At 54.1% G+C, this 25,447-nt stretch overlaps 1 protein-coding gene across 1 annotated transcript in view; it reads right to left on the bottom strand.

The window, feature by feature from the left end:
• Nucleotides 1–22,522, bottom strand: part of Tnfrsf8 (tumor necrosis factor receptor superfamily, member 8) — a 36,674-nt gene extending 14,152 nt beyond the window's left edge. The window contains exons 1-9 of the mRNA XM_013031898.1: nucleotides 22,460–22,522; nucleotides 11,504–11,591; nucleotides 8,712–8,828; nucleotides 7,171–7,323; nucleotides 5,266–5,353; nucleotides 4,917–5,020; nucleotides 998–1,088; nucleotides 593–690; nucleotides 429–499 (exon numbers count right to left, since the gene is read on the bottom strand). Coding sequence (XP_012887352.1) covers nucleotides 429–499; nucleotides 593–690; nucleotides 998–1,088; nucleotides 4,917–5,020; nucleotides 5,266–5,353; nucleotides 7,171–7,323; nucleotides 8,712–8,828; nucleotides 11,504–11,591; nucleotides 22,460–22,522 — 873 coding nt within the window. The remainder of the gene's footprint in view (nucleotides 1–428; nucleotides 500–592; nucleotides 691–997; nucleotides 1,089–4,916; nucleotides 5,021–5,265; nucleotides 5,354–7,170; nucleotides 7,324–8,711; nucleotides 8,829–11,503; nucleotides 11,592–22,459) is intronic.
• Between the last annotated feature and the right edge of the window lie 2,925 nt (nucleotides 22,523–25,447).

The raw sequence follows: 25,447 nt of genomic DNA, 5'->3' as shown, positions 1-25,447 counted from the left end.
CTGTCCCTCAGCTCTTCAGCTCAAGGCAAGCACTCTACCACTTGAGCCACAGCACCACTTCTGGCTTTTTCTGCTTATGTGGTGCTGAGGAATAGAACACAGGGCCTCATGCATGCAAGGCAAGCGCTCTACCACTGAGCCACCTTCCCAGCTCCTTTCCTGGTTATTTTGAAGGCAGAGTCTCACAGATTTCTCTGCCTGACCTGGACTTGGATCGTAATCCTATGGATTTTAGCCTCCTCAATAGTTAGGATTACAAGTAAAACCACCTGGCCACAGCAACGCTCCATGGCTGTTGGGATGTAGGTGTGGGGTGTGGCTGATAGAGATGCTTTCCAGGGCCACACTTTGAGCCTGGCTGGCCCGAGCACTACTGCCACCTAGTGGCAGCATCTAAGAACTGCCAGCCCTAGGGAATAACTGGGTACCAAAGAGCCTCCAACATACAGGGTGAGGTACTGGCCACTCGCTGCACTGCCCCTGCGCTTCCATTTTACAGCTGAGAAAAACGGAGGCACCAAATTGAGGTCATGAAATCATCCCGTCAATACTTTCTGAGTGGTAATCAGAGCCACTGGGAGGTGATTAGTACCTGCATTCAGAATGGGTTTCCGGGTGGAGGGGAGAGAGCGGGTGGAGATCAACACGGTCCTGCTGGTCTTGGACTCCAGCAGCGGGCTCAGGGTGGTGCTGCAGGGAGAGGAGCCCAAGGCAGGAGTGAGCATCCGGACAGAAAAGCAGAGTGCATGCGCAGGGATGAGGCTTTGTCTACAGAGCATGCAACCCGAGGCCTGGCACACCCAGGATCTCTGCCTGCAGTCTCTGCCAGGCATGGCAAAAACAGGGACTGGGGGGCTTTCCAATCCTGTAGCTCACAGCTGGACACACATTCCCCGAAATGACCTGTGGGCCCTTCCAAGGTCACAGCCCCTCCACCCGCGGCCAGGCCACCCCTAGGTGTCCCCAGATGTTGCAGGCAGAAGATGGGGGGCATCACCTGGCAGGTGTCTTGCTGTTTTGGGGGGTGCTGTAGTCTGGGGAGGTCCCCAAGGGAAGCGGCTCCAAGGTCGTGTCTCTTTCGGCCATACCTGCAAGGGGGTGGGGAAATCTTCGAACCAGTGCCAAACAGTTGGGGTCTTTAAGAGAGACAACCGGCGGGGACCGGTGAGTGACTCAAGGAGCTGTTTGTACAGCAGGGCTTCTGCCACTATCGTTGAGATGATTGGGCGGCTTTTTCAGGAGATCAAAGCAGAGAAGCTGCGGCCACCCAGACCTTCTGATTTAAGAGCAACCTGAAGTCTCCTAGTGGTTAAAATGCTGCCTTAGAGCTGCACCAGTGGATCATGCCTGTAGTCCAAGCTACTCAAGAGGATGAGAACTGAGAAGCATGGCTCAGAGCCATGGCTGGCAGACAAGTCCATGAGACTTTCATCTCCTGTAAACCAGCAGAAAGCCAAAAGTAGAGGTGTGGCTCAAGTGATAGAGATCCACCTTTTGAATGAAAAAATCCAAGCAGCAAGAGCTTGAGGCCCTGAGTTTAAGGCCCTGATGATGCCTAGAATCACTGACTTTCCACTTCAAATTTCTTTCTTTTTTAATTTGCGAGTCATGGGGCTTGAACTCAGGGCCTGGGCACTGTCCCTCAACTCTTCTGCTCAAGGCTAGCACTCTACCACTTGAGCCACAGCTCCACTTCCGGTTTTCTGTTGGTTACCTGGACATAAGAATCTTATGGACTTTCCTGCCTGGGGTGGCTTTGAACTACGATTCTCAGATCTGAGCCTCCTGAGTAGCAAGGATGACAGGCGTGAGCCATTGGCGCCCACCACTGAAAACAGCTCAGAGGTAACAGATGCACCATGTATTCATCCATCACCAGCGGACAGCCTCACGTTGTCTCCAATTATGGGCTGGGATAAAGGCAGCTGCACACGTCTTTCACGTCTCAAGAGCAAGCACCAGGAGGGCCAGCTGGATCCTTGTGCTGGCCACACGGAATGTCTGTGAGCCCCAGCCCAGAGCTGGGCACCTCGGATCTGACCCAGCCACCTTGCTATATGGACAGAGAGAACCATGGAACCCAAACTCGAGCCCGAACGCAGACGTCCCAAGGGCCAGTCCAGAGCGCTCTCTGTGGGCCACATTACCTCCCTCCTAGGTCTGGACCAGCTCATTTGCCCAGCTGAATTACAATCATGTTAGGAGACAGAATACAAATGGTTTCAGACCTAAAAGGTCTATAAAGCTTTCCTCCTCCTCCTCCTCCTCTTCCTCCTCTTCATCATCATCATCATCATGGGGCTTCAACTCAGGGCCTGGGCACTGTCCCTCAGCTCTTCAGCTCAAGGCTAGCACTCTACCACTTGAGCCACAGCACCACTTCCAGTTTTCTGGGAGTGACTGGGAGATGAGAATCTCACCGTCTCATGGGGATTTGGGGTGCCCCGGTGTGAGTCTGGAAGCACACGGTGACCATGTGAGGAAAACCTTCATGGCTGATAGGAAGGCTGGAGTGTGGCTGGGCACTGCGTACTCCAAGGGCACCTCAGGGCTCAGAGTGGCCCTGATTTGTCCTGCTGACAGGTCAATATGTCATGGAGCAAGAGACGCCTCCTTCCTCCCCGCAGCGGCTCTCCCACGCCCTCTACCGGCCAGCATGCGCACCACATGCGCTCACTGCAAACGTGCTTTGAGATCCACTCCTTTAACTGGGCAAGTACAGGGGGTGAATTAAGAGCCAAGACGATGCACGCTAGTGAAAGTCGTTTCCTGTCCCCTGACGTCAGCTTCTTTTGCACAGCCTTCTGTGCCCACCGTACAGATGTAACGGTGTCTTGTTTTTCTGTGGACACGTGTGTTTATGCATCCTGACCTGCAAAGGGCTGGTTTTCCTTACAAAGCTGAAGATCTCTCACCCATACTCTTAGCTCAATGTACCAATGCCATGGCCTCAATTCAGGGCTTCGTGCTTGCTCGGCTTGCTGGCTCATAGTTGGCCTCTACCACTCGAGCCACGCCTCCAGCCCTGCGTTGTGCTGGTTGATTGCAATGGCATCTGGTAGATTTTTCTGCCCAGGCTGGCTTTGAACGTTGACGCTCTGGATCTCAGCCTCCTGAGCAGCTAGGATGAGAGGTGTGGGCCGCCAGCGCCCCATTCATTCCTACTTCATAACTAAGGACTCTGCTGAATATGCCAGTCTTTGGGAAGGGGCTTCCTTAATATCTCTTCTTCGTGGTGGGTCTTCCCTGAATAAGGAGAGAGTCCCCGGCAGGGAGTGCCAGCTCCAGACTGGCTGCCCCATCTCCCCCTAGACCTTCCTCCGGAGTCGACAGCCGGCCAGCTACCGTACCAGAACAAACACACCGGCTCCGATCCTGCAGGACTGATGCCCATGTCTTGCTATGGTCCCCAATTCCCACCCGTGCTTCTCGGTCTGCACCCACAACGGAGTGACCTTTCCTCTACTTGTGCCCCTCGTCCCTAACCTTCCAGAACTTTGTAGAAATTCCCATTCTCATGAGCCCCTACCTCCCTGCCTCCACCCCATGAATCAGTGGTTTATACGTGTCTATCACCACCCAATAAAGCAGCCTTGCACACAAATCAAGGTTGGACCAGCCCAATCATTTCAGGAAAATTTTTTTTTCAGGGGGTCATTACTGGGGTTAAACGCTTACCTGTCTCGCTCATTTGGCTGGTGCTCTACCACCTGGGCCACACCTCCAGTCCAGCTTTTTGCTGGTTGTTTTAAAGGTGACGTCTCATTGACTTTTCTGTAGGGATGGCTTCCAACTGCAATCCTCCAGATCTCAGCCTCCTGAGTAGCTAGGGTTACAGTGAGCCACCCACGCCCAGCTGAGCTTTATCACTCAAGGCTGGCTCTCTACCCCTTGAGTCATACCTCCATTTCTGGCTTTTTTGGTGGTTAATTGGACATAAGAGTCTCATGGACTTTCCTGCCTGGCATGACTTCAAACCATAGTCCTCAGATCTCAACCTTCTGAGTTGCTAAGATTACAGGCATGCGCTACTGGTGCCTGACCAAGACATGCTTTGCTTCTTTTCTTTTGTCGGTCGTGAGGCTTGAACTCTGGGCCTGGGCACTGTCCCTCAGCTCTTCAGCTCAAGGTGAGCGCTCTACCACTTGAGCCACAGCACCACTTCTAGAGATAAGAATATCACGGACTTTCCTGCCCAGGATGGCTTTGAATCTCGATCCTCAGATCTCAGCCTCCTGAGCAGCTGGAATTACAGGCATGAGCCACCAGCGACCAGCCAAGACATGCTTTTCCTAATGACCAGAGCCCCCAAAGAGAAACAAGACAAACGTTTAAAACCTGCTTTAGATGAGCCAAGCCCAACCTGCCAGTCACAGGAAGGACAGAAAGAACAGATCCAAGCCTGATCTTGCATCAGGGAGCTGGGGGGGGGGACCTGTAGGCATGGGCAGGGGTCACCCCTCCACCACAGCACCCTGAATGCAGGCAGGGACAGTACTCCCACACAAACCTGCCCTGGGGCCCAGGCCTACGGAGTCTGGGAAAGGCTGACCACATGTTGCCTGTTCAGGAGGCTGAGATCTGAGGATTGCAGTTGGAAGCCAATCCAGGCAGAAAAATCCCAGTCTTATCTTCAATAAACTACCAAAAAGCCAGAAATGGAGCTGTGGTTCAAGTGGTAGAAGTGCTGGCTTTGAGCACAAAGCAGCTCAGGGACAGCGCCCAGGTCCTGAGTTCAAACCCCCGGACTGGCACCAAAAAGAAAAAAGGAAAGAAATGCGGAGAACAGCACGCAAACCATGTGGGCCCAGGCGCTCTGCCTGGCCCCTTGTGCCGCGTGACATGGCTGCCCCGTCCCTCAGCGCCACCTGTGGCTGCCGCCACCCGGGGAGACAGCCGAGGACCCGGGACATTACCTGGTTGGGATCTGGGAGTCCTCGCGAGACTGGCCGTCCCTCCCAGCCGGAGGGCGCTGCTCCTCCAGGGATGGGAGGTCCTGGCAGCGGCCGGGGGAGCAGAGCTGCGGGAGGAGAAGCCAGGGGTGGGACGGTGTGTCCCCATGGGGCGGGGATTGCCGTTTCTATGGAGATGGGGCTGCGGAGCATCTTCTACCTCCATCCCCACATAGAGACCTGGGAGCAAGAGCTGGAGTCCCAAGGCCTTCTGGGAGATCATTCAGGATTCAATGGAGCCCTGACCCAACCCACCCCCCAACACCTGCTGTGGGTGAGGGTGGTGGGCAGGAGGGGAGGGGTGGAGGGTCACCTGGTGGGGGTCTTGGAGTCCTGTGGGTTGGTGTCGCTGGAGCCAGGGAGGGGAGGCTGCTGGCAAACAGTGTCCTTTTCTGCTGTGCCTTGGGGAGAGGGCCAGAGGGGGCTTCAGATTCAGAACTGGCATCCGGAAGCCCCCAGTCTGCCGAACAGACGCCACCCCAAGCCCGAGGCGTGGGGAGAGCAGCGAGTTCGAGCCCTCCTGGCCCTCACTGCCCTGGGTCGGGCAGCTGGGTTTGCTGGGGGGGGTCGCTCTCCCCATCTCAGCATCTGTGACCAGAGACCGGGACCAGCAGCAGCCCTCCCCCCCTCAGGGTACTGGGGTGCCAGGCCGGACTAGCCCTCTACTGTACCCCTCCAGCCACACAGACCTGCTCGGGGTAAACACGGCCCAAGCCACGCCTGTCACATCCAACTTCTTTACAAAGCTAGCTGAGCCAGGCACTGGTGGCTCACATCTAGAATCCAAGCTGCTTAGGAGGCTGAGATTGGAGGGCCGAGGTTCAAATCCAGCCCGGGCAGGAAAGTCTCTGAGACTCTCGTCTCCAATAAACGACTCAGAGAAGGCCAGATGTGGTGCTGTGGCTCCAGTGGTAGAGTGCTAGCCTTGAGCAAACACACGCATGCGCACATGCACACACAAACTCAAGGACATTGCCCAGGGCCTGAGTTCAAGCCCCAGGACTAGCACCAAAAAAAAAAAAAAAAGTTAGCTGGAAAGGCCTTCAAGCCTTCAAGTCCCAAGACCCCCTTTTGCAGGTGGAGACCGAGGCCCAAGGGGTGGGGTGCGAACAGAACCCGCAGATACAAACTTTGCAAAGTCCCAGGAAGCCGAGGAGCAGACCAGAGCTCTCCACCCAATGCCCGCCCGCCGGGCGCCAGGCTTCGGCTGCCCCGTGGCCAGTGCTCGTCTGTGACCAGGAGCCCCCTGGGGGGGGGGAGGTAGGGGACCCCACCCAGCCTCAGCTCCACCCAGCTTTCTGTGGGACCAGCTTCTCTGCAGGGTACTGATCAGATAGTTGGGGTGTGACAGAGACTCAGGGGCACACTGCCCTCTGCTGTCCATCCTGGGTGGGAGATGCTCACCCTGGGCAAACCCAGGTAGGGTCAAATGCCCACGTGTGTTCTGTGTGTTTGTGTGTGTGTGTGTGCACGCGCGCTCCGAAAGCCACAGGTGAGGATGTGACTTCCAGAAGCCACAGGTGAGGATGTGACTTCCAGAACAGGGAAGGACCCTCGAGGAAGCAGTACTGGAACACAGAGCTAAAGTGCGTATGATCAACTAAGTGAATGGGAAGGGAAGCGTGTTCCTGAGGGCGGCAGCAGCATGTGCAAAGGCCCTGTGGCAGGGAGAAGCACACACAGATCCGGGAGAGCGGGAGAGTGAAGGATGGGGGTAGAGCCGAGCCGGGACTGCCTGTGGCTCGCGCCTGGAATCCCAGCCGCTCAGGAGGCTGAGATCTGGAGGATGAAGTTGGAGGCTGGGAGACAGACTCTCCCAGATGACCAGCCACAAGCAAGGCGAGGGGCCCTGGCTCGGGAAGCCGGAGGTCCTGAGTTCAAGCGCTACGAGTGCGAAACGAACAAGAGCCAGGCTCTGAAAGGCGAGGGGAGGAAGCCATTTAGGGCCCGGCGGGGGCCGTGGGTGTGAGCAGGTGAATGCACGCATGCGCGTTTGTCCTCTGTGTCCTGGGCCGGGGCACCTGTGACCGCCCCCTGCCCCCCTTTGAAGCACAGAGAGGACGGGAACCTGCCCGAGGTCACACAGCAAGTGGAGAAAGGAAGGCCAGTCCCTCGGCCTGCAGCTGGGAGCCCCGTGGCTGGGACCCTCACACTGCACGCGACTCCTCCAGCCAGGCCTGGCCCCGGCAGGGCGGGGCGGGCCCGGCTGGCGGCTCACCTGGGACCTGGACCACCCACCCCGCAGGGCAGACGGAGTGAGGGGAGCAGCGGGCGCAGGAGTTGGTGGCTGAGGTGGTACAGAACATGCCAGGGCGGCACTCGCAGACGCGGGAGGAGTTCCCAACGCACGGCGCCTTCTCCACAAGGTCATCTGAAGGACACGCGGGTCAGGGCAAGGAGTCAGAGAGTGCGGGACAGGGGTCGGGGGACACCCAAGACTTGCTCAGAGCTGCATGGCCTTCCCGTGGGCAGGGCCCCTGGCACCCTCCAGCTTTCTTTTCTTTTGTTAGTTGTGGGGCTTGAACTCTAGACCTGGGAGCTGTCCCTCAACTCTTCAGCTCAAGGTGAGCGCTCTACCACTTGAGCCACAGCACCACTTTGGGCTTTTTCTGCTTATGTGGTGCTGAAGAATCAAACCCAGGGCCTCATGAGTGCAAGGCAAGCACTCTACCACTGAGCCACCTTCCCAGCCCCTAAAATGTTAATTTTTGTAGCTTTTTTTTTCCCCAGGGCTGAGGACCAAACCCAGGGCCTTGCGCGCGCCGAGCTGGTGCCCTTCCACTGGGCTAAACCCCCAGCCCCTAAAGTGTTAATTTTTAATGCACAAAGGATCTGAATAAGCCAGGAGTAGGTGGCTCACGCCTGTCATCCTAGCTACTCAGGAGCCTGAGACCTGAGGATCATAGTTCAAAGCCAGCCTGGACAGGAAAGACCATGAGACTCCTACCTCCAATAAACGACTAGAAAATCAGAAGTGGTGCTGTGGCTCAAGTGGTAGAGTGCTCGCCTTGAGCTCAAGAGCTGAGGGACAGCGCCCAGGCCCAGAGTTAAGCCCCATGACCGACAAAAAGAAAGAGAGTGGAGCTTAGAAGAAAATAGGTCATTGTGGGTATGGCCTTAGAGCGGAAATTGGGCCTATAGCTCCTTCCTGTTTCTTCTCTACTTCCTGGCTGCCATGAGGGAAATAGGCTTCTTCCTCCATAGGCACTTCCCATGATGCACTGAGCCAAATGAGCGGGGCCTGGCACCTCTGAAAGCAAGAGACAAAGCCAGTCTTTTGCTGGGCGCTGGTGGCTCACGCCTGTCATCCCAGCTACTCAGGAGGCTGAGATCTGAGGATCACGGTTCAAAGCCAGTCCAGGCAGGAAAGTTTGTGAGATTCTTGTCTCCAGAAAACAGGAAGTGATGCTGTGGCTCAAGTGGTAGAGCGCTAGCCTTGAGCTGGAGAGCTGAGGGACAGTGCCCAGGCCCATGGGAGCCTTCAGGAAACACACTACATCTCAGAAAAGTATTGGGCTGGAGGTGTGGTTCCAGTCGGAGAACACCTGCCCAGCAAAGTGTTTGAAGTCCTGAGGTCCGGAGTTCAAATCCTGGCACCACACACACACCCAAAATACAGAGCCAGAAGATCACACTTTCAGAAAGATAAACTGAGTCTCCTGGGAGCCAGGTTGGAGTTTATGCTCACCAAAACCCCAGGCTCCTCACGGGAGTCCCCCCAAGCCCTGGGGAAGGGGATCCCCGAGAACAGCCCCTTACCTCTCAAACAGCTGACACAGGCCGTGCAGCGGCCCGCCTCATTCAGGTAGTAATCGGGCTCACACTGCTTCCTGCAGTCCGCAGACCTCTGCGGGCAGGGCCTCAACTGGGACCAGCCTGGGAAAAGAAGCAGAGAAGTGCCAGGCCAGGCCACTGAGGGAGAGACTTACCCACCTGCCATCTCTGAGCCCCTTCCAGCTCCCGCTACAACCCCTAAGTGTGTCTGTCAGCTTGTGTGCTAGAGATGGCAGGGGGCGGAGGGGGGAAGGAGGGCTGGGATTCCAGAGCAGCTACTTGTCCACTGAGGGCTCAGGGGCAATTCTGATACCTTCATTCACAGTAAATCAGTGGTAAGGCCCATCTCCTAGCCTTGTTGACCAGATTGAAGAGACTGTGTGTGTGGCTTATGTAAAGAGCCTCCAGTAAGCACATGCTGGGCCCTGGCTGTCATTATTCTTGGCAGGGATCCTGTTCTCTGCAGGAATTGGGGGGCAATGGGAGCCATGGCCCCAAGGACCCTAACCCAGGCTGACTGAGAACCACGCAAAACAACACCTGCCCCCACCCTACCGGGACGGAGCGGCAGAGGCTGACGGTAGAAGAAGGGGTAGTGGGCACCTGGGATGGCTCTGGGGATTCCCCTGCCCTCCCACATTCTGTCCAGCCACATTCTTGCGGGCAGGTGCTCCCCACAGTTTGCTACCAAGTCACAACACATGACCCAGGAGGGCCAATCAGCGTGGCTCATCCCTTTCTGCGTTGGGATGAGTACGTGACCCTACAGGCCAATCAGAGCACTCCACCTTTTTTTTTTTTTTGCCAGTCCTGGGGCTTGAACTCAGGGCCTGGGCACTGTCCCTGGGCTTCTTTTGTTCAAGGCTAGCACTCTACCACTTGAGCCACAGTGCCACTTCTAGCTTTTTCTGTGCATGTGGTACTGAGGAATGGAGAGATTCTTATCTCTAATTAACCAGCAAAAGGCCAGAATTAGAGGTGTGGCTCAAATGGTAAAGCACTAGCCTTCAACAGAAAAGCTAGAGAAATGCAAGAGATCCTGGGTTTAAGCTCCAGCTTCAGCATGTACACACACACAAAATTGTTAAAGAAGAAGATAGAAACTGGGCGCTGGTGTCTCACGCCTGTAATCCTAGCTACTCAGGAGGCTGAGATCTGAGGATCATGGTTCAAAGCCAGCCCAGGATGGAAAGTTTGTGATGTTTATCTCCAATAAACCACCAGAACACCAGAAGTAGCACTGTGGCTCAAGTGGTAGAGTGCTAGCCTTGAGCTGAAGAGCTGAGGGACAGTGCCCAGGCCCAGAATTCAAGCCTCATGACTAACAAAAGAAAAAAGAAAAAGTTCTCTCAAATGGCTCATACCTGTAATCCCAGCTACTCAGGAGGCTAAGATCTGAGGATCAAGGTTCACAGCCAGCCAGGGCAGGAAACTCTGTGAGACATTTTTTGTTTTTGTTTTTTTGGTCATGGGGCTTGAACTCTGGGCCTGGGCACTGTCCCTCAGCTCTTCAGCTCAAGGCTAGCACTCTACCACTTGAGCCACAGCGCCGCTTCCAGCTTTTTCTATTTATGTGGTGCTGAGGAATCAAACCCAGAGCCTCATGCATGCAAGGTAAGCACTCTACCACTGAGCCACCTTCCCAGCCCATCTGTGAGACTCTTATCTCCAATGAACCACCAACAGAGTGGAGCTGGGCCCAAGTGGTAAAGTGCTAGCCTGGAGCGAAAAAGCTAAGGGACAGCACCCAGGCCCTGAGTTCAAGTCCCACATCTGGCACCGGTGAGCATTCATGCATGCACGCACACACACACACACACACACACACACACACACACACACACACACACACATTCTAGGCCTGGGTGAAGAGGATTTGAAAAAGTCTGAGCTTGTCAAACCCCAAAATCTCCCAACTTCCTTCCTCCACCAACCTGCCTACGTACAACCGTACCACCCAGGAGCGCTGATGGCAGAGAGCAGACAAAATGTCACAAATTTCCGTACGAGACAGAAGGAGGGTTTTTTGGTTTTCCTCTGTGGCTTGCTCGGAAGCATGGGGTCAATAAAACTCCAGCAAAAGGCCCCACCCAGCGAGCAGGCCCGGTGCCGCTCAGCCTTCTCCTGCACTGGGCCTTGGGGCTGAGGGCGTAAGAGGAAGCGAGGCCCCTCCCTCCCTCCCTAAGTCCCAGCTTCCAAGTAGAGAGCTGGGGTGGGAGGGGACAAGGAGGACAGGAAAGAAGTAGAAAGCAGAGAGCACGTGATTGTTCTCCCTGTGGCTAGTATATTCTTCTTTACAAACATTTTTCCCTTGTGCCCATTCTGGGGCTTGAACTCAGGCCCTGGTTGCTTTCCCTGACTTTTATCCTTGAGCCACAGCTCCACTTCCTGTTTTCAGAGGGTTAATTGGAGATAAGAGGCTCAGGGACTTTCCTGCCTGGGCTGGCTTTGAACCATGATCCTCAGATCTCAGCCTCCTGAGTAGCTAGGATGACAGGTGTAAATCACTGGTACTAGCATTCCTAAAATCCTTGCTCCTGACACTGTCATAAACTCAGCCCCAAGGCCCAGATAGGGGACCGCCCAGACAGCGCCTCCTGGCCCCTGCTCTTCTGAGCCAGTCTTCCCCAGAATCTGACACAGTCGGGATGGTCCTGGGAAACCTGCAACCAATCACTTTGACTTCTGGCTCCCGGGGTCCCCACCTACCCCCTACCCCCATAACCAGAACCTGAGGACCAACACCCGCCGCATGCCAACCCTGGCTCCCTTCTCACCCGAAGGACAGCGGTAACAGCACTTCCCTGAAGCCTGGTCATGGTAGAAGCTGGGGTCTCCGGCACAACTGGACTTCTGGGATAGCTCCTGGAGAGTCAGAGAAGCTGGTGAGAAACCAGAAGGAGCCGGGCGCAGGTGGCTCACGCCTGTAATCCTAGCTACTCAGGAGGCTGAGATCTGAGGATCGCAGTTCAAAGCCAGCCCCAGCAGGAGAGACTGTGAGACTCCTATCTCCAATAAACCACCAGAAAACGGGAAATGGCGCTGTAGCTCAAGTGGTAGAGTGCTCGCCTTGAGCTGAAGAGCTGAGGGACAGCGCCCAGGCCCAGAGTTCAAGCCTCACGACTGGCAAAAAAAAAAAAAAAAAGAAACCAGACGGATCCTAGACACCCATCCCCCTCCAGACTGCAGCCTGGAGACCTTGGTGGTCACCAGTGTCAAGGTCAGGCCTGAAATTTGGCTCATATTAGAGAAGATAAATCAGGATGAGAACTCTGTGTGTGTGTGTGTGTACTAGTCCCGCTTTTTTGTAGTTTTTATTGGAGATAAAAAGTCTCATACTTGGGCTGGGAAGGTGGCTCAGTGGTAGAGCGCTTGCCTTGCATTCCTGAGGCCCTGGGTTCGATTCCTCAGCACCACATAAGCAAAAAAGAAAAAAGCCAGAAGTGGCACTGTGGTTCCATGGTAGAGCGCTAGCCTTGAGCTGAAGAGCTGAGGGACAGCACCCAGGCCCAGAGTTCAGGCCCCACTACCGGACCCAAAAAAAAAAAAATGAGTCTCACACTTTCCCACCTGGGCTGGCTTCCGACTGTGATCCTCAGATCTCAGCCTCCTCAGTAGCTAAAATTACAGGTGTGAGCCACCAGCTCTCAGCTTACTTTTTTTTTTGTCGGTCGTTGGGGCCTGAACTCTGGCCTGGGCACTGTCCCTCAGCAATTCAGCTCAAGGCTAGCGCTCTACCACTTGAGCCACAGTGCCACTTCCGACTTTTTCTGCTTATGTGGTACTGAGGACTCGAACCCAGGACCTCATGCATGCAAGGCAAGCGCTCTACCACTGAGCCACCTTCCCAGCCTTATCCACCTACTTTTAAAGTAGCCGTACAAAAGGGTTTCCGTTCCACAAGTTGGATTATGAGGTGTGTCAGCTACTCAGCCCTTGCCCTGAGTTCTTCACAAAGCCGGGCCCAGCCGCGGTTGTCTCCTCCCACCAGTCCCAGCTACATCAGCAACGGAGTCCGGATACAAGTTTCGGTCTCATGCTGGTCCTAGTGTTTGATCTCAAGGTGCCAGCTATAGAATGTATTGTCTCTGCGCCAAGATGTTTCCCCTGGCTACAGGACAGCTGTAAGATATACTGGTTTTGCTACATGCTAGATACAGAATGTGCAGCCTCTGAGCTGGGACGTGTTCCCTGGCTGCCAGCCAGCTACAGAACGTCCTGTCCTGGCTGGCTGCCATCTCCAGGGGCCAGCTGTGACCACAAAGATTTCCTGCCCCAGCCCCTTCCTTCTGCCCTCAGACTCCTGACACTCTATCCACCTGCGAGAGCAGTTTGCTACTCTCTATCCCGCAAGACATGGCCTGTCAGCCTCTGGATGACATTAAATGCTTCTTCTTTCTCGTAGGTGACTGTGTGTCCGAATGGTTTTCTGGGTTGACGCTTACAAGTACAATGCATTTTTTTTCTTTCTTTTTTTTTTGGGGGAGGTCCAGTCATGGGGCCTGAACTCTGGGTCTGGGCGCTGTCCCTCAACTCTTCAGCTCAAGGCTAGCACTCTACCACTGAGCCACAGCGCCACTTCCGGCTTTTTTCTTTTTGCTTATGTGGTGCTGAGGAATCGAACCCAGGGCCTCATGCATGCAAGGCAAGCGCTCTACCACTGAGCCACCTTCCCAGCCCAAGAACAATGCATTTGGATCAGTTACTTCTTCCATCTTTTTCTCCTACCTTTCCCTCTCCCATCCCTACCCTCAAGTTACATGTTCAAACTGTACATAATGTTCATTGAATACAGCAACTGCCTTTGCCCGCCCTTCCTCCTCCATCCAACTGCACCCCTCTCTTTGACCACCTCTCAGCACGTTGTTTTGTTTTGAGACAAAGTCTCACTGTGTTGCTCAGGCTGACATGGTTAATCTATGAGATGTCTACACAGTGAGCATTGGTGGCTCACGCCTGTAATCCTAGCTACTTAGAAGACTGAGATGTGAGGATCACAGTTCAAAGCCAGCCTAAGCAGGAAAGACTGTGAGACAATTATCGCCAATTAACCACCAGACAACCAGAAGTGGAGCCGTGGCTCAAAGGGACAGCCTTGCTAGCCTTGAGCAAAAGAGCTCAGGGTCATTGCCCAGGCAGAGTGTAAGGCTCATGATGAACAACAAAAGAGATGTCTACATATAAAAATCATGCAGCACTGGGTGCTAGTAGCTCACACCTGTAATCATCACTACTCAGGAGGCTGAGATCTGAGGACAGTAGTTCAAAGTCAGCCCAGGCAGTAAGGTCCCTGAAACTCTAATCTCCAATTAATTACCAAAATTCACGTGGAGCTGTGGCTCGAAGAGTAGAGTGATAGCCTTGAGTGCAAAAGGGACAGTGTCAAGGTCCTGAGTTCAAATCCTGGCACTGGAGCACGCATGCACGCACGTGCACAGACACACACACACGCTGAAATATTTAAGGGTAAAGGTTAAAATGTTTTTAAGCTATCCTCCAAATCGTTTAGCAAAATAAAAAGTAGCCATAATAATTTGTGTATTTACAGAGAGAGAGATCAAGAAGTGAAGCCAGCGTAACAAACCACAAATGAAATGATGGCCGAGGGTAGGTGGCGGGTCCAACCACTGTGCGTCTCTGGCTGGCCACTAGGGGGTGCCATCTTGCTGCTGTCCCTGGGGAGTGTGGGCTCTCCTCCCTGTCCTTCCCAGCCCCACCAAAGAAGAAATAAAGAACATGGGGTTTCTGGAGGAAGTGGCCAGGGGCCGAGGCTTGGGGGTCCCCTGGCCATTCCAGAACAGTAGATGGGGCCTAGGTGTGAGGAGGGGCCCGCAGCTGAGCCTCAGACACCAAGCACCTCCCCAGCCCAACTCCCACCCGACACCCCCACTGGGGTGGGACTGGGGACAAGGGTGGTCTCCAAACCCAGCAGCCCCTCAGGCCCGTTACCATGGGAACCCTGCTCCACAGGCCGGGGGTCCGCTCCAAAACCACATTGGTGGCCTGCTCAGGATCTGAGTGTGGCCAGCTGACCCTCGACCTTGACCCAAAGGGTCTGCCACCCAGAACTGTCGTCTGAAGACATCAGGGTCCCCACCGCCCATGAACTAGTAGCCCCACCCTGAACCCCATGCTGACAGCCCTCTATGTGGCCACCCAAACAGGCCCAAGGCCCAGCACCCCACACACCGCCCGGCTCTGCCCTGCGGTCTCCCTGTCTATCATGCTGACCCCCGCACCGCGCCTTCTTCCCACCCTAAGGGCCCTTCTTTCACCCATCCCAGCTTTGGGCAGACATGGTGGCCTCTGTGGCAGCTGGAGATTCGGACTTCAGAACTTCAGCCACCCACCACTCCATCTGCACGGCCCAGACGCTGGATGGGCCACAAGTACCCTCCCCCACCCCCCTAGCCCAAGAAAGACGCAGCTGGGTCTTGGCTGTGGCACCTACTTGGCAGGAGAGAGGGATGAGAATGGGAGGAGTGGGTGGGGGGTAGCCCGGGGACTGGAGGGGGGCTTTTGGGCGGGGTTTCCCCCGCAGGTTCGAGCGAAGCGAGGTGTGTGCAAGTATGCGGGACTGTAGGTACAGGGGCTGAGCCCCAATCTCGGCTCCATCAAGATGAAAAGAAACCTTGCGTCTCTAGGCCTTCTATTTGTAGGTTCGCTTGGTTTTCCCTATTAGACCTGGTAAATTTCACTTTCAAAAAGTCCCACCTGGTCTCAAGCAGCACAAGGGAAACTCAAATCAAATAACATAAAACAGGCTAGGCCACACCTGTGGAGGGCGGGCTGGGGAAGGAGAGCAAGGCATAAAGCCAAAAGCAAAATCCCCAAAGAGTCCAGAGCTGGTGTACAGTCAAAGTGAGCTCCCTTCCCATCCACAGCGACCCCTCCCCCGCCTGCCCTCTGCCTGCCCGTTACTCCAGGCCCAGGATCACCACCAGCAGCCACAATGGCATATCATCGGGGACCTTGCTAGATACGCCATCCAGGCCCCCACTCCAGCCTGACTAATTGAGGGTTTAATTAAATAAACAGTTGCCAGGGCTGGGAAGGTAGCTCAGTGGTAGAGCGCTTGCCTTGCATGCATGAGGCCCTGGGTTGGATTCCTCAGAACCACATAAGCAGAAAAAGCTGGAAATGGTGCTGTGGCTCAAGTGGTAGAGCGCTAGTCTTGAGCTGAAGAGCTGAGGGACAGCGCCCAGGCCCAGAGTCCAGGCCCCACAACCAGCAAATAAATAAATAAATAGGAGCCAGTATTTGAATAAGCGACCCAGGGAGTCATGCCAGGTTTAACGTTCAAGAACTACTAGGAAGGAGTAGCAATGCAGGAGGATGGGATCTGGAGGATCACAGTGCAGAGCCAGCCCTGGGCAAAAAAGTCTGCAAGACTCCAAAAAAGCCAAGCTGGAGGCATAGCTCAAGTGGTAGAGTGCTAGGCAGAAGGTCCTAAGTTCAAACCCCAGAATTCGAAGACAACAATTTTGCTTCTGGCGGGAAAAGTCATTCTAACAGCTATCACCTCATTGTACAGATGGAGAAACTGAGACACAGGGGGGAAGTTACAAAATTTGCCTAGGGCCTTGTTACAACCAGGATTTGGACACCCATTTGCACACGGTCTTAGCGCTCAGAAACCATGGCCCCCTTCCCCTCCCCCCTACCACCCCCCGTCCTGCTCCAGGCTGCTTTTTGAATTGTTTTCTTGCCTCTGGCTCCCACCTGCCACTGGCTGTTTCACCTGGAGACCTGGAGTTTCACCCCAAATCCGTCAGCTTATCCACCATTCCAGGCCACCTGGGAGTGATCCTGGCTGTCCAAGGGACTCCTTCTCTCCAGTTAACCACCAAAAAGCTGAACGTGAGCCATGGCTCAAGTGAGAGAGTGCCATCCCTGAGCAAAGAAGCAAAGAAAGAGTGTGAAGCCCTGAGTTCAAGCCCTACTAGTAACACACACACACACACACACACACAAATGCAAAAAGAAGACAGAAGAAAAACTTGGCGAGTTGGGAAATGAGTTATGAAAATGACAGAAGCAAGGTCCTTTTGATTCTGGGCTGCCAGTAGTCAAGATAGGGGGCAAGGCCTGAGCCCAGGAGGCCAGGTCACCTCCAGAAGTGGAAAAGGCAAGAAACGGAGTCTGGCTAGGCACCAGTGGCTCACACCTGTAATCCTAGCTACCCAGAAGAATGAATACTAAGGATCATGGTTCAAAGCCAGCCCAGGCTTTTTGTCAGTCCTGGGGCTTGAACTCAGGGCCTGGGCACTGTCCCTGAGCTTCTTTTGCTCAAGGTTAGCACTCTACCACTTGAACCACAATACCACTTCTGGCTTTTTTTTTTTTTTGTCGGTCATGGGGCTTGAACTTTGAACTTTGGGTCTGGATGCTGTCCCTCAGCTCTTCAGCTAAAGGCGAGTGCTCTACCACTTAAGCCATAGCGCCACTTCTGGTTTTCTGGTAGTTTATTGGAGATTAGAGTCTCAGGGACTTTTCTGCCCTGGCTGGCTTTGAACTGCAATCCTCAGACCTCAGCCTCCTGAGTGGCTAGGATTACAGGCGTGAGCCACTGGTGCCCAGCATACTTCTGGCTTTTTCTTTTTCTTTTTTTTTGGGGGGGTCCAGTTGTGGGGCCTGAACTCTGGGCCTGGGCACTGTCCCTCAGCTCTTCAGCTCAAGGCTAGCGCTCTACCACTTGAGCAACAGCACTACTTCCGGCCTTTTGCTTATGTGGTGCTGAAGAATCGAACCCAGGGCCTCATGCATGCAAGGCAAGCGCTCTACCACTGAGCCACCTTCCCAGCCCCCTCCATGAAACTCTTATCTCCAGTTAACCACCAGAAAACAAAGTGGCACTGTGGTTCAAAGTGGTAGAGCACTAGCCTTGAGCAAAAGACCTCAGGGACAGTGCCCAGGCCCAAAGTTCAAGCCCTAAAAGTGGGAAAGAAAGAAAGAAGAGAGAAAGAAAGAAAGAAAGAGAAAGAGAGAGATGGGGAGGGAGGGAGGGAAGGAAAGAAGGAAGGAAGGAAGGAAGGAAGGGAGAGAGGGAGGGAGGGAGAGAGAAAGAGAAGGAAGGAAGGAAGGAAGGAAGGAAGGAAGGAAGGAAGGAAGGGAGGGAGGGAGGGAAGGAGGAAAGAAAGAAAGAAAAACTGACTCTGCCCCACACCTCCAGAGGAACCAGCCCTGTTGGCATTTTGGTTTTAGCCTGCTGACAATCACTTTGGATTTAAGTATTACAGAATAAGAGGGAAATAATTTGTGGTTGGGCATGGTGATGTAGACCTATAATCCCAGCACTGGGGAAGCAGAGAGCCAAAGTTCTACATAGCAAGACCCTGTCTCAGAGAGAGAGAGAGAGAGGCGGACTTCACATTGTTTTAAACAAGTAAGTCTGTGGGTAATGACAGCTACTATGGGAAACAGCAAGGAGAAGAAGCTAGCGGCTCCGCGAGGGTGTGGAGATAATTTTACGCATGTCCCCCAGAAGGAAGTGAGGTCCTCAGAGTAGGTGTTTCAAGAGAAAAGGCCCAGTGCGAGGTCCCTGGGGTGTCGCCCTGGCAAGGATTAATGTAGCTCTTTTTTTCAGTTGGTCATGGGGCTTGAACCCAGAGCCTACGCACCGTCCCTGAGCTCTTTTGCTAAAGGATAGGACACTACTACCACTTTGAACCATGGCACCACTTCCAGTGTTCTGATGCTTAGGTGGAGAAAAGAGTCTCACGGACTTTCTTGCCTGGGCTGGCTTTGAACTTGGATCCTCAGATCTCCGCCTCCTGAATAGCTAGGAGTACAGGTGTGGGCCACCAGCATGTGACTAATACAGTTCTATTTAGGCCTCTGGCTAGTTCTCAGAGGGCAAGGCTGAGCCTGAATCTCCCCCGTTTCTCGCCTCACCACATCCTCTCTCCTGCATATTCTGACCATGATGATGTCTGCCATGTGGTGGCGCAGCCAGGTGGGGAGAAAGACTCGCAAGGGGCAGATGAGGCCATCCAATTCTAGGCTTCCATCTTCCAAAACTGGCTGAAACCAACTTCTTTGCTTTGCAAAGTGTCCAGCCTCGTGCATTTTGTTACTGCAGCAACAAAACAAAATGAATATGGCCCTCGTCCAGCAACAAAACAGGAGCCAGGCCCCGGATTAGGCACGTGAGGCCATGCACCGGCCAGGTGTAGATGTTAAGTTCCATGAGGATGGCTTCCATAACAGGCCCATCAGAAACATGCAATTAAAACAAAACAAAATCAGGTGCCAGTGGACCGTGCCTCCTGAGTAGCTAGGATCTAAGGATCGCGGTTCAAAGCCAGCCTGGGCAGGAAAGGCCATGAAACTCTTATCTCCAATAAACCACCGGAAAACCAGAAGTGGCGCTGCGGCTCAAGTGGTAGAGTACTCACCTTGAGCTGAAGAGCTGAGGGACAGCACCCAGGCCCAGAGTTCAAGCCCCAATCCTCCCCCCCCAAAAAAAAAAGCACCTAGGGAATTAATTCATAAAGAAAACTCTTTTAGATGATGACAGAACGTTGCTGAACCACAAGGGAAAAGCAGAACGTTCTATGTCAAGAGATAAGCCAATGTGGGGACTCAGCAGGCTCTTACAGAACGTGTGTACTTCCTCTTACTGCTGGAAGGTGGAGAGGATGCCAGCAGGAAGAGAGAGGCGGGCACCAGCCAGGGCAGCAGGGGGCAGGGATGGGGAGGGGCAGGACTGGGAGGGAGGGGGGATGCACAGGGAGCCCTCCGTGGATGGTGGACTGGATGTGGAGCAGAAGGAGGTGAGGCTCAAGTCTCAGGACCAAAGAGAGGCAGAGTGTGTGACCCTTTCCCAAACAGCGTGTCATCCGATTCTAACTCTGGAAAACAAAACAAAGCAAAAGAAAAAAGAAGAAGAAAAACCTCCACGTTGGAGGTTTTATTTTATTTTTACTCTTTTTTTTTGTCAGTTGTGGGGCCTGAACTCTGGTCCTGGGCGCTGTCCCTGTGCTCTTCAGCTCAAGGCTGGCACTCTACCACTTGAGCCACAGCACCACTTCTGGTTTTTTCTGCTTATGTGGTGCTGAAGAATCGAATCCAGGGGCCTCATGCATGCAAGGCAAGCGCTCTACCACTGAGCCACCTTCCCAGCCCTTATTTTATTTTATTTTTGTCAGTCCTGGGGCTTGAACTCTGGGCCTGGTGCTCTCTGCCTTCTCTCACTGAGGCCACACAGACCCCACCCTGTCCCCCAGCACCTCAGGGGCCCCGACTCCCCAGGCTGGCTGCTCTTCTGCTCCTTTTCCTTCCCGTGTGCGACCATGTCAGGAGGCTGCCCTGTTTCCCCACTCCGCGTGGCTGAGTGGGGCCAGAAAGTACAGCGGCTCGGTGCCAGTGGCCCACACCTGTAAGCATAACTGCTCAGGAGAGTGAGGTATCAGATCCGCAGTTTGAAGCCAGCGAGGCAGGAAAATCTGTGAGACTCTTATCTCAAGTGAACCACCAAAAAGCTGGAAGTGGATCTGTGCCTCATGTGGTAGAATGCCAGCCATGAAAAATAAGCTCAAGGACAGTGCCCAGGCCTTGAGTTCACGCCCCAGTATAGACAGACAGACAGGCACACACACACTCACACACACACACACATGAATCACAAGTACTCAGAAGCCGGCTGAGGTCAGTTATGAGTGGGAGCCTTGGCCTCTTCCAGTAAGGGGCCCCGGTCCCAGCAAGGCTGTACCCTGCTCCAGGGCGCTCCTGACACCCCAGCCTAGCCTCCACCTCGGTGAGCAGCCACTGTTTGGGGTTTCTAGACAAGTTTTTCAGGTGGAAACTCCAACAGGAAGCCCTGGCCTACAGAACCCTGCCCACAGACTCCACCCACTGAGCTCTAAGCCCCGCCCCCAGCGCACCAGCCCTCTAAGACCTCTCTGCCCTCCCCACCCACTGAGCTCAAGGCCCCGCCCATGGCCCCGCCCGCACCCTTGTCCCTGAAGCCACGCCCACGGCCCCAACCCCAGGGGCATGAATCTGGCATGCGGGGAATTAACAGAGGTCATCAGAAGGATGATGCCCTGCCCTGTCCTGGGATCCCTGTGCACCACAGTGATCCTGGGCATGTTACAAAAACAGGGACCAGGCTGGGAAGGTGGCTCAGTGGTACCGTGCTTGCCTTGCATGCATGAGGCCCTGGGTTCGATTCCTTAGCACCACATAAGCAGAAAAAGCCAGAAGTGGCGCTGTGGCTCAAGTGGTAGAGTGCTAGCCTTGAGCTGAAGAGCTGAGGGACAAGCGCCCAGGCCCAGAGTTCAAAACCCATGACTGACAAAAACAAAAACAGGGACCATTCAATTCTTTCTCAGAAAAGAAGGCATTTACTGCAAAATGGGAGCCTTTTGGAAAAGGCAGATGGAGTTTGTGTGTGTGTGTGTGTGTGTGTGTGTGTGTGTTCAGTCTTGGGGCTTGAACTAGTGACTTGGGCTGTTTCTGAGCTCCTTTGCTCAAGGCTAGCCCTTTACCACTTTGAGTCAGAGCGCCACTTCCGGTTTTCTGGTAGCTCCACTCCCAGCTTTTTGCTGGTTAACTGGAGATAAAGAGGTTCTCAGAATTTGTCTGTCCAGGCTGATTTCCAATCTTGATCTTCAGCTCTCAGCCTCCTGAGTAACTAAAGTTACAAGTGTGAGCCACCAGTGCCTATCCAGACAGAGTTGTTTTTTTTTTTAAAGATTGGAAATTCAAGTCCTGACTTGAGATTTCTTTTTAATAAGTATTACTCTATTCCTAAACCTTCACTTGGAAAACCAGAGGGAGCAGAGACGGCACCATGCATGGTAGGCAACTCAGCCAAACACCACCCAGACCTTTACCCCCTCGGGAGTGGGGGGTGCTCAGCTTCCTAGGCAATGAGGAAATACAAATTAAAACCAGGACATGTGCTATCTCCCTTATCTCTTCACACAAAATAGAAACTCTGATATGACCAATGGAATATGGGTTAAAAGAGGGAGATCACTACCAGCCCCCTGGAAGGCAATCTGGCCCTGGCTTTCCTTCCAGTGTGGGACAGCAAAGAGATGAACCAATATAGAGCCGCGGTGGGAGCTTCATCTCAAGTTCATGACTGCACCATCCATTCAGCCTGGGCTGTCTCCCCTGCCTGGGCTCGGGCTGGCTTGGCAGTTCCTGTCCAATAGCTGAGTCTCTCTCCCTGCCCACCGCCTACTTGACTGGCTGCTAGAAGGTACTAAGTTTTCCTAATTCAATTTCCCAAACTCAGGCCACCCACCAGGAACAAATGCCCATCACAGGCCTCAGGCCCTCAGCCCACACCCCTGGCCACCTGGCTGCCCCAACACCTGCCCCTTCCCCCTCCCCACCTGGCCACGGACAGCAGGTGGACAGCTGAGGTAGGGGCCAGGGGCCAGCAGCTAAGAGCCGGGCCAAGCCAGTCCCATCTTCTGATGAAGGGGACCCACCTCTCACGCATAGGACCCCACCAGCCTCCCCTGATCTGCCTGGGGACCCGAGACAGGCTCTCAGTTCAGCCAAGATGAATGAATGAATGAGTGAGTGAATGGATGAGTTCCCCAGATCTGCCCCCTCCAGTCAACCTCCCCGCGGTGGGCAGCTGCATGTTCCAGCGCCCCAGATCGTCCCACCCGGGGGCCCCATCCCGCTGTGCGCTCGTGTCCGCCCCCACCCCCCCCCACGCGCCCCAGACCCACTCTCCGCGCCCCCACCCCGTCCCTGCCACCCCGTACCTGCGGGAAGGCCCGGAGCGTCCCCAGCAGCAGCAGGGGCACCGCGGGGAGGAGGGCGCGCATCTCGGCCCTGGGCGCTGGGCAGGGCCGGCCCACGTGCCGTCCCGGCGCTCGGAGCGGCCGCGCCCGCCGGCCGGACACCTCGCTGGCACCCAGCCGCACGCTATGAAGTCGCCGCAGAGCTGGCTGCCCACTCGGAGGGCTCAGCCTTCCTCCTCCGCCTGCGGGCGGCAGCACGAAGGCGGCAAACACGTGCGGAGACCAGAGCTGCCCCAGGACCCTGCGACACTCCCCGGGGCGGTTTGAATGACCCGCCCCCCACTGGGGCGGGAAGAGCCTCCCAGCCTGGACCTGGAGGTGGGGCTCCCGAGATGCCGGGGTCCTGAGGCCCCAGCTCCACCTCCACCCCAAGGAAGAGAGGGACCCCAGCAGTTTCTGCTCTGACACTGTGGTGAACCTGGACTTCTGTGCCGCGGAGCTCCTGTGCGAGAGACCGCTGGAGTCTGGAGAGGGCAAAGAAAGCAGCCACACCCACCTGCCCCTGGGGAAATACTGCCGAGGAATCGTTCTGGGTGGGTGGGGAGGTGGGAAGCTGGCTGGAAGGCTGGATAGGTGGGTGAATGGATGGATGGATGGATGGATGGATGGATGGATGGATGGATGGATGGATGGATGGGTGGGTGGGTGGATGGATGGGTGGGTGGGTGGATGGATGGATGGGTGGGTGGATGGATGGATGGGTGGGTGGGTGGATGGATGGATGGGTGGGTGGATGGATGGATGAATGAGTGGATGGCTGGGTGGGTGGATGGATGGATGGATGGATGGATGAGGGGATGGGTGGGTGGATGGATGGGTGGATGGATGGATGGATGAGGGGATGGGTGGGTGGTGGATGGATGGGTGAGTGGTTGGGTGGGTAGATGGATGGATAGATGGATGGTGAGTGGATAGATAGATGGATGGGAAGGAGAATGGAGAGATAGATAAAAGGATAAATGATGGGTGGATGGATAGATGATGGATAAATAAATGCTGAATGGATGGGTGGACAGATTGATAAATAGATGGATGGGTGGGCAGGCAAATGGAGAGATGGATATACGGATGGATGGGTGGATGAACAGACAGATGGACAGTGGGTGGTTGGATGAATGGATGGGCAGATTGATACATGGTGAAATAGATACATGAATGGATGGATGGATGGATGGACAGATGGATGGGAGTATGGATGGGTGGACAGACTGCTGGAGGGACTTAAGGACAGAATAGAACATTTTCTTACCAATCCATAGGTGTTCCCCTGTCCCTTCAGGTATTCTACCTGGAGGAGGTAGCTGGATCTCTTATCTAAAAGAAAGAGGCACCATCAATTGCATTCTGATTTGTTTCTCCTCTGGATGGGGCTGCTATTCCCTTCCACTGTTCCCCCATGCCATGGCTTTTCTCTTTGTTTCTTTCATTCTACCTTAGATGCACATTAATTTACCATTCCTTGGGTAGACCACAGGCTGAGAAAGCAGCTATCCCCCCCATGCCCCTTCATAAATACTGCTGAGAAATTACTCTGTGGATGGATGCATGTATGCATGCCTTCATGCATGGGTGGATGAATGGGTGGGTGGGTGGATGGATGCATAATGGATGGATAGGTGGATGGATGGATGCATGCATGCATGGATTGATGATGGATGCATGCATATAGATGGGTAGATGATGCATGTATACATGCCTGGGTGGGTGGATGGACACATGGATGGATGGGTGGATGAATTCATGGATGGGTGGGTGGGTGGATGGATGGATGCATGGGTGGATGGCTGGGTGGGTGGGTGGATGGATGGATGGATGGATGGGTGGGTGGGTGGATGGATGGATGGATGGATGGGTGGATGAATTCATGGATGGGTGGGTGGGTGGATGGATGGATGCATGGGTGGATGGCTGGGTGGGTGGGTGGATGGATGAGTGAATGGATGGGTAGATGGATGGGTGGGTGGGTGGTTGCATGCATGCATGCATCCACAAAATGCATGCATGCATTTTGTGTTTTCAGACATGGAAAGCAAGACTGAGGAAGGAGCAAGCTGATCCTCGTGGACTCTAGTAACTAAAGGTGGTCCCATTGCTTTCCTAAGCCTGGTTGTTCAAGGATCTTCTGCCCTTGGGCACAGACACCTCCCTCCAGAACCTTCTGGGCTAACTCCACAGTTGACCAGTCCTTGCTGAGCAACTAGGGTATTCTTTCCCAGCAGCCACTGTAGCCTCTGCCCTGCAGTGACCATGGAGGTCAGCTGACCATGACAGCCACAGAACCATGGAGGGGCAGAGGAGCCTAGGATGCTGGCTTGCATGCCTGACTAGAGCCTCCAACCATAGAAGAGCTGGTGTTCTGAATAAACAGGCACTTGTGAAACACACAGAACAAAACAACAGCATCAAAATAGCTTACGAAAGGGGAAATACAAACAAAAACTGATTACAAGTCGAGTTTGATCTTTCTAGCAATCGAAGACATGCAAATTAAAGTAAATCTTCCATATTTTTTACACCTATTAGGTCATCAATGGGTTTTTTCTATTTATAAAAACAATTTTTGGGGGGAAAATCAAACCCTAAAATTCTGGTAAAGCCAAAACACTCATTCTTAGTCTGCTAGTAAGAACACTCATTCTTAGTCTGCTAGTAAGTGGCACAACTGTTTCCAGAAAGCAGTACAGCAATTCTTAGCAAAAGCAAAAAAAAAAAAAAAAGTTTACAACAACTTGTGGCTCAATTATTTCACCAGTAAAGAAAAACTAGGGAGGTTTGGGAAAATGGCTTAGTGGTAGCGTGCTTACCTAGCATGCATGAAGCCCTGGGTTCAATTCCTTAGTACCACATACACAGAAAAAGCCAAAAGTGGTACTTTGGATCAAGTGGTAGAGTGCTAGACTTGAGAAAAGAAGCCCAGGGACAGTGCTCAGGCCCTGAGTTCAAGTCTCC

Source organism: Dipodomys ordii, unplaced genomic scaffold, assembly GCF_000151885.1.
Source record: "Dipodomys ordii isolate 6190 unplaced genomic scaffold, Dord_2.0 Scaffold6, whole genome shotgun sequence".
Taxonomy (NCBI): domain Eukaryota; kingdom Metazoa; phylum Chordata; class Mammalia; order Rodentia; family Heteromyidae; genus Dipodomys; species Dipodomys ordii.
This window is presented reverse-complemented; position numbering and strand designations above follow the sequence as displayed.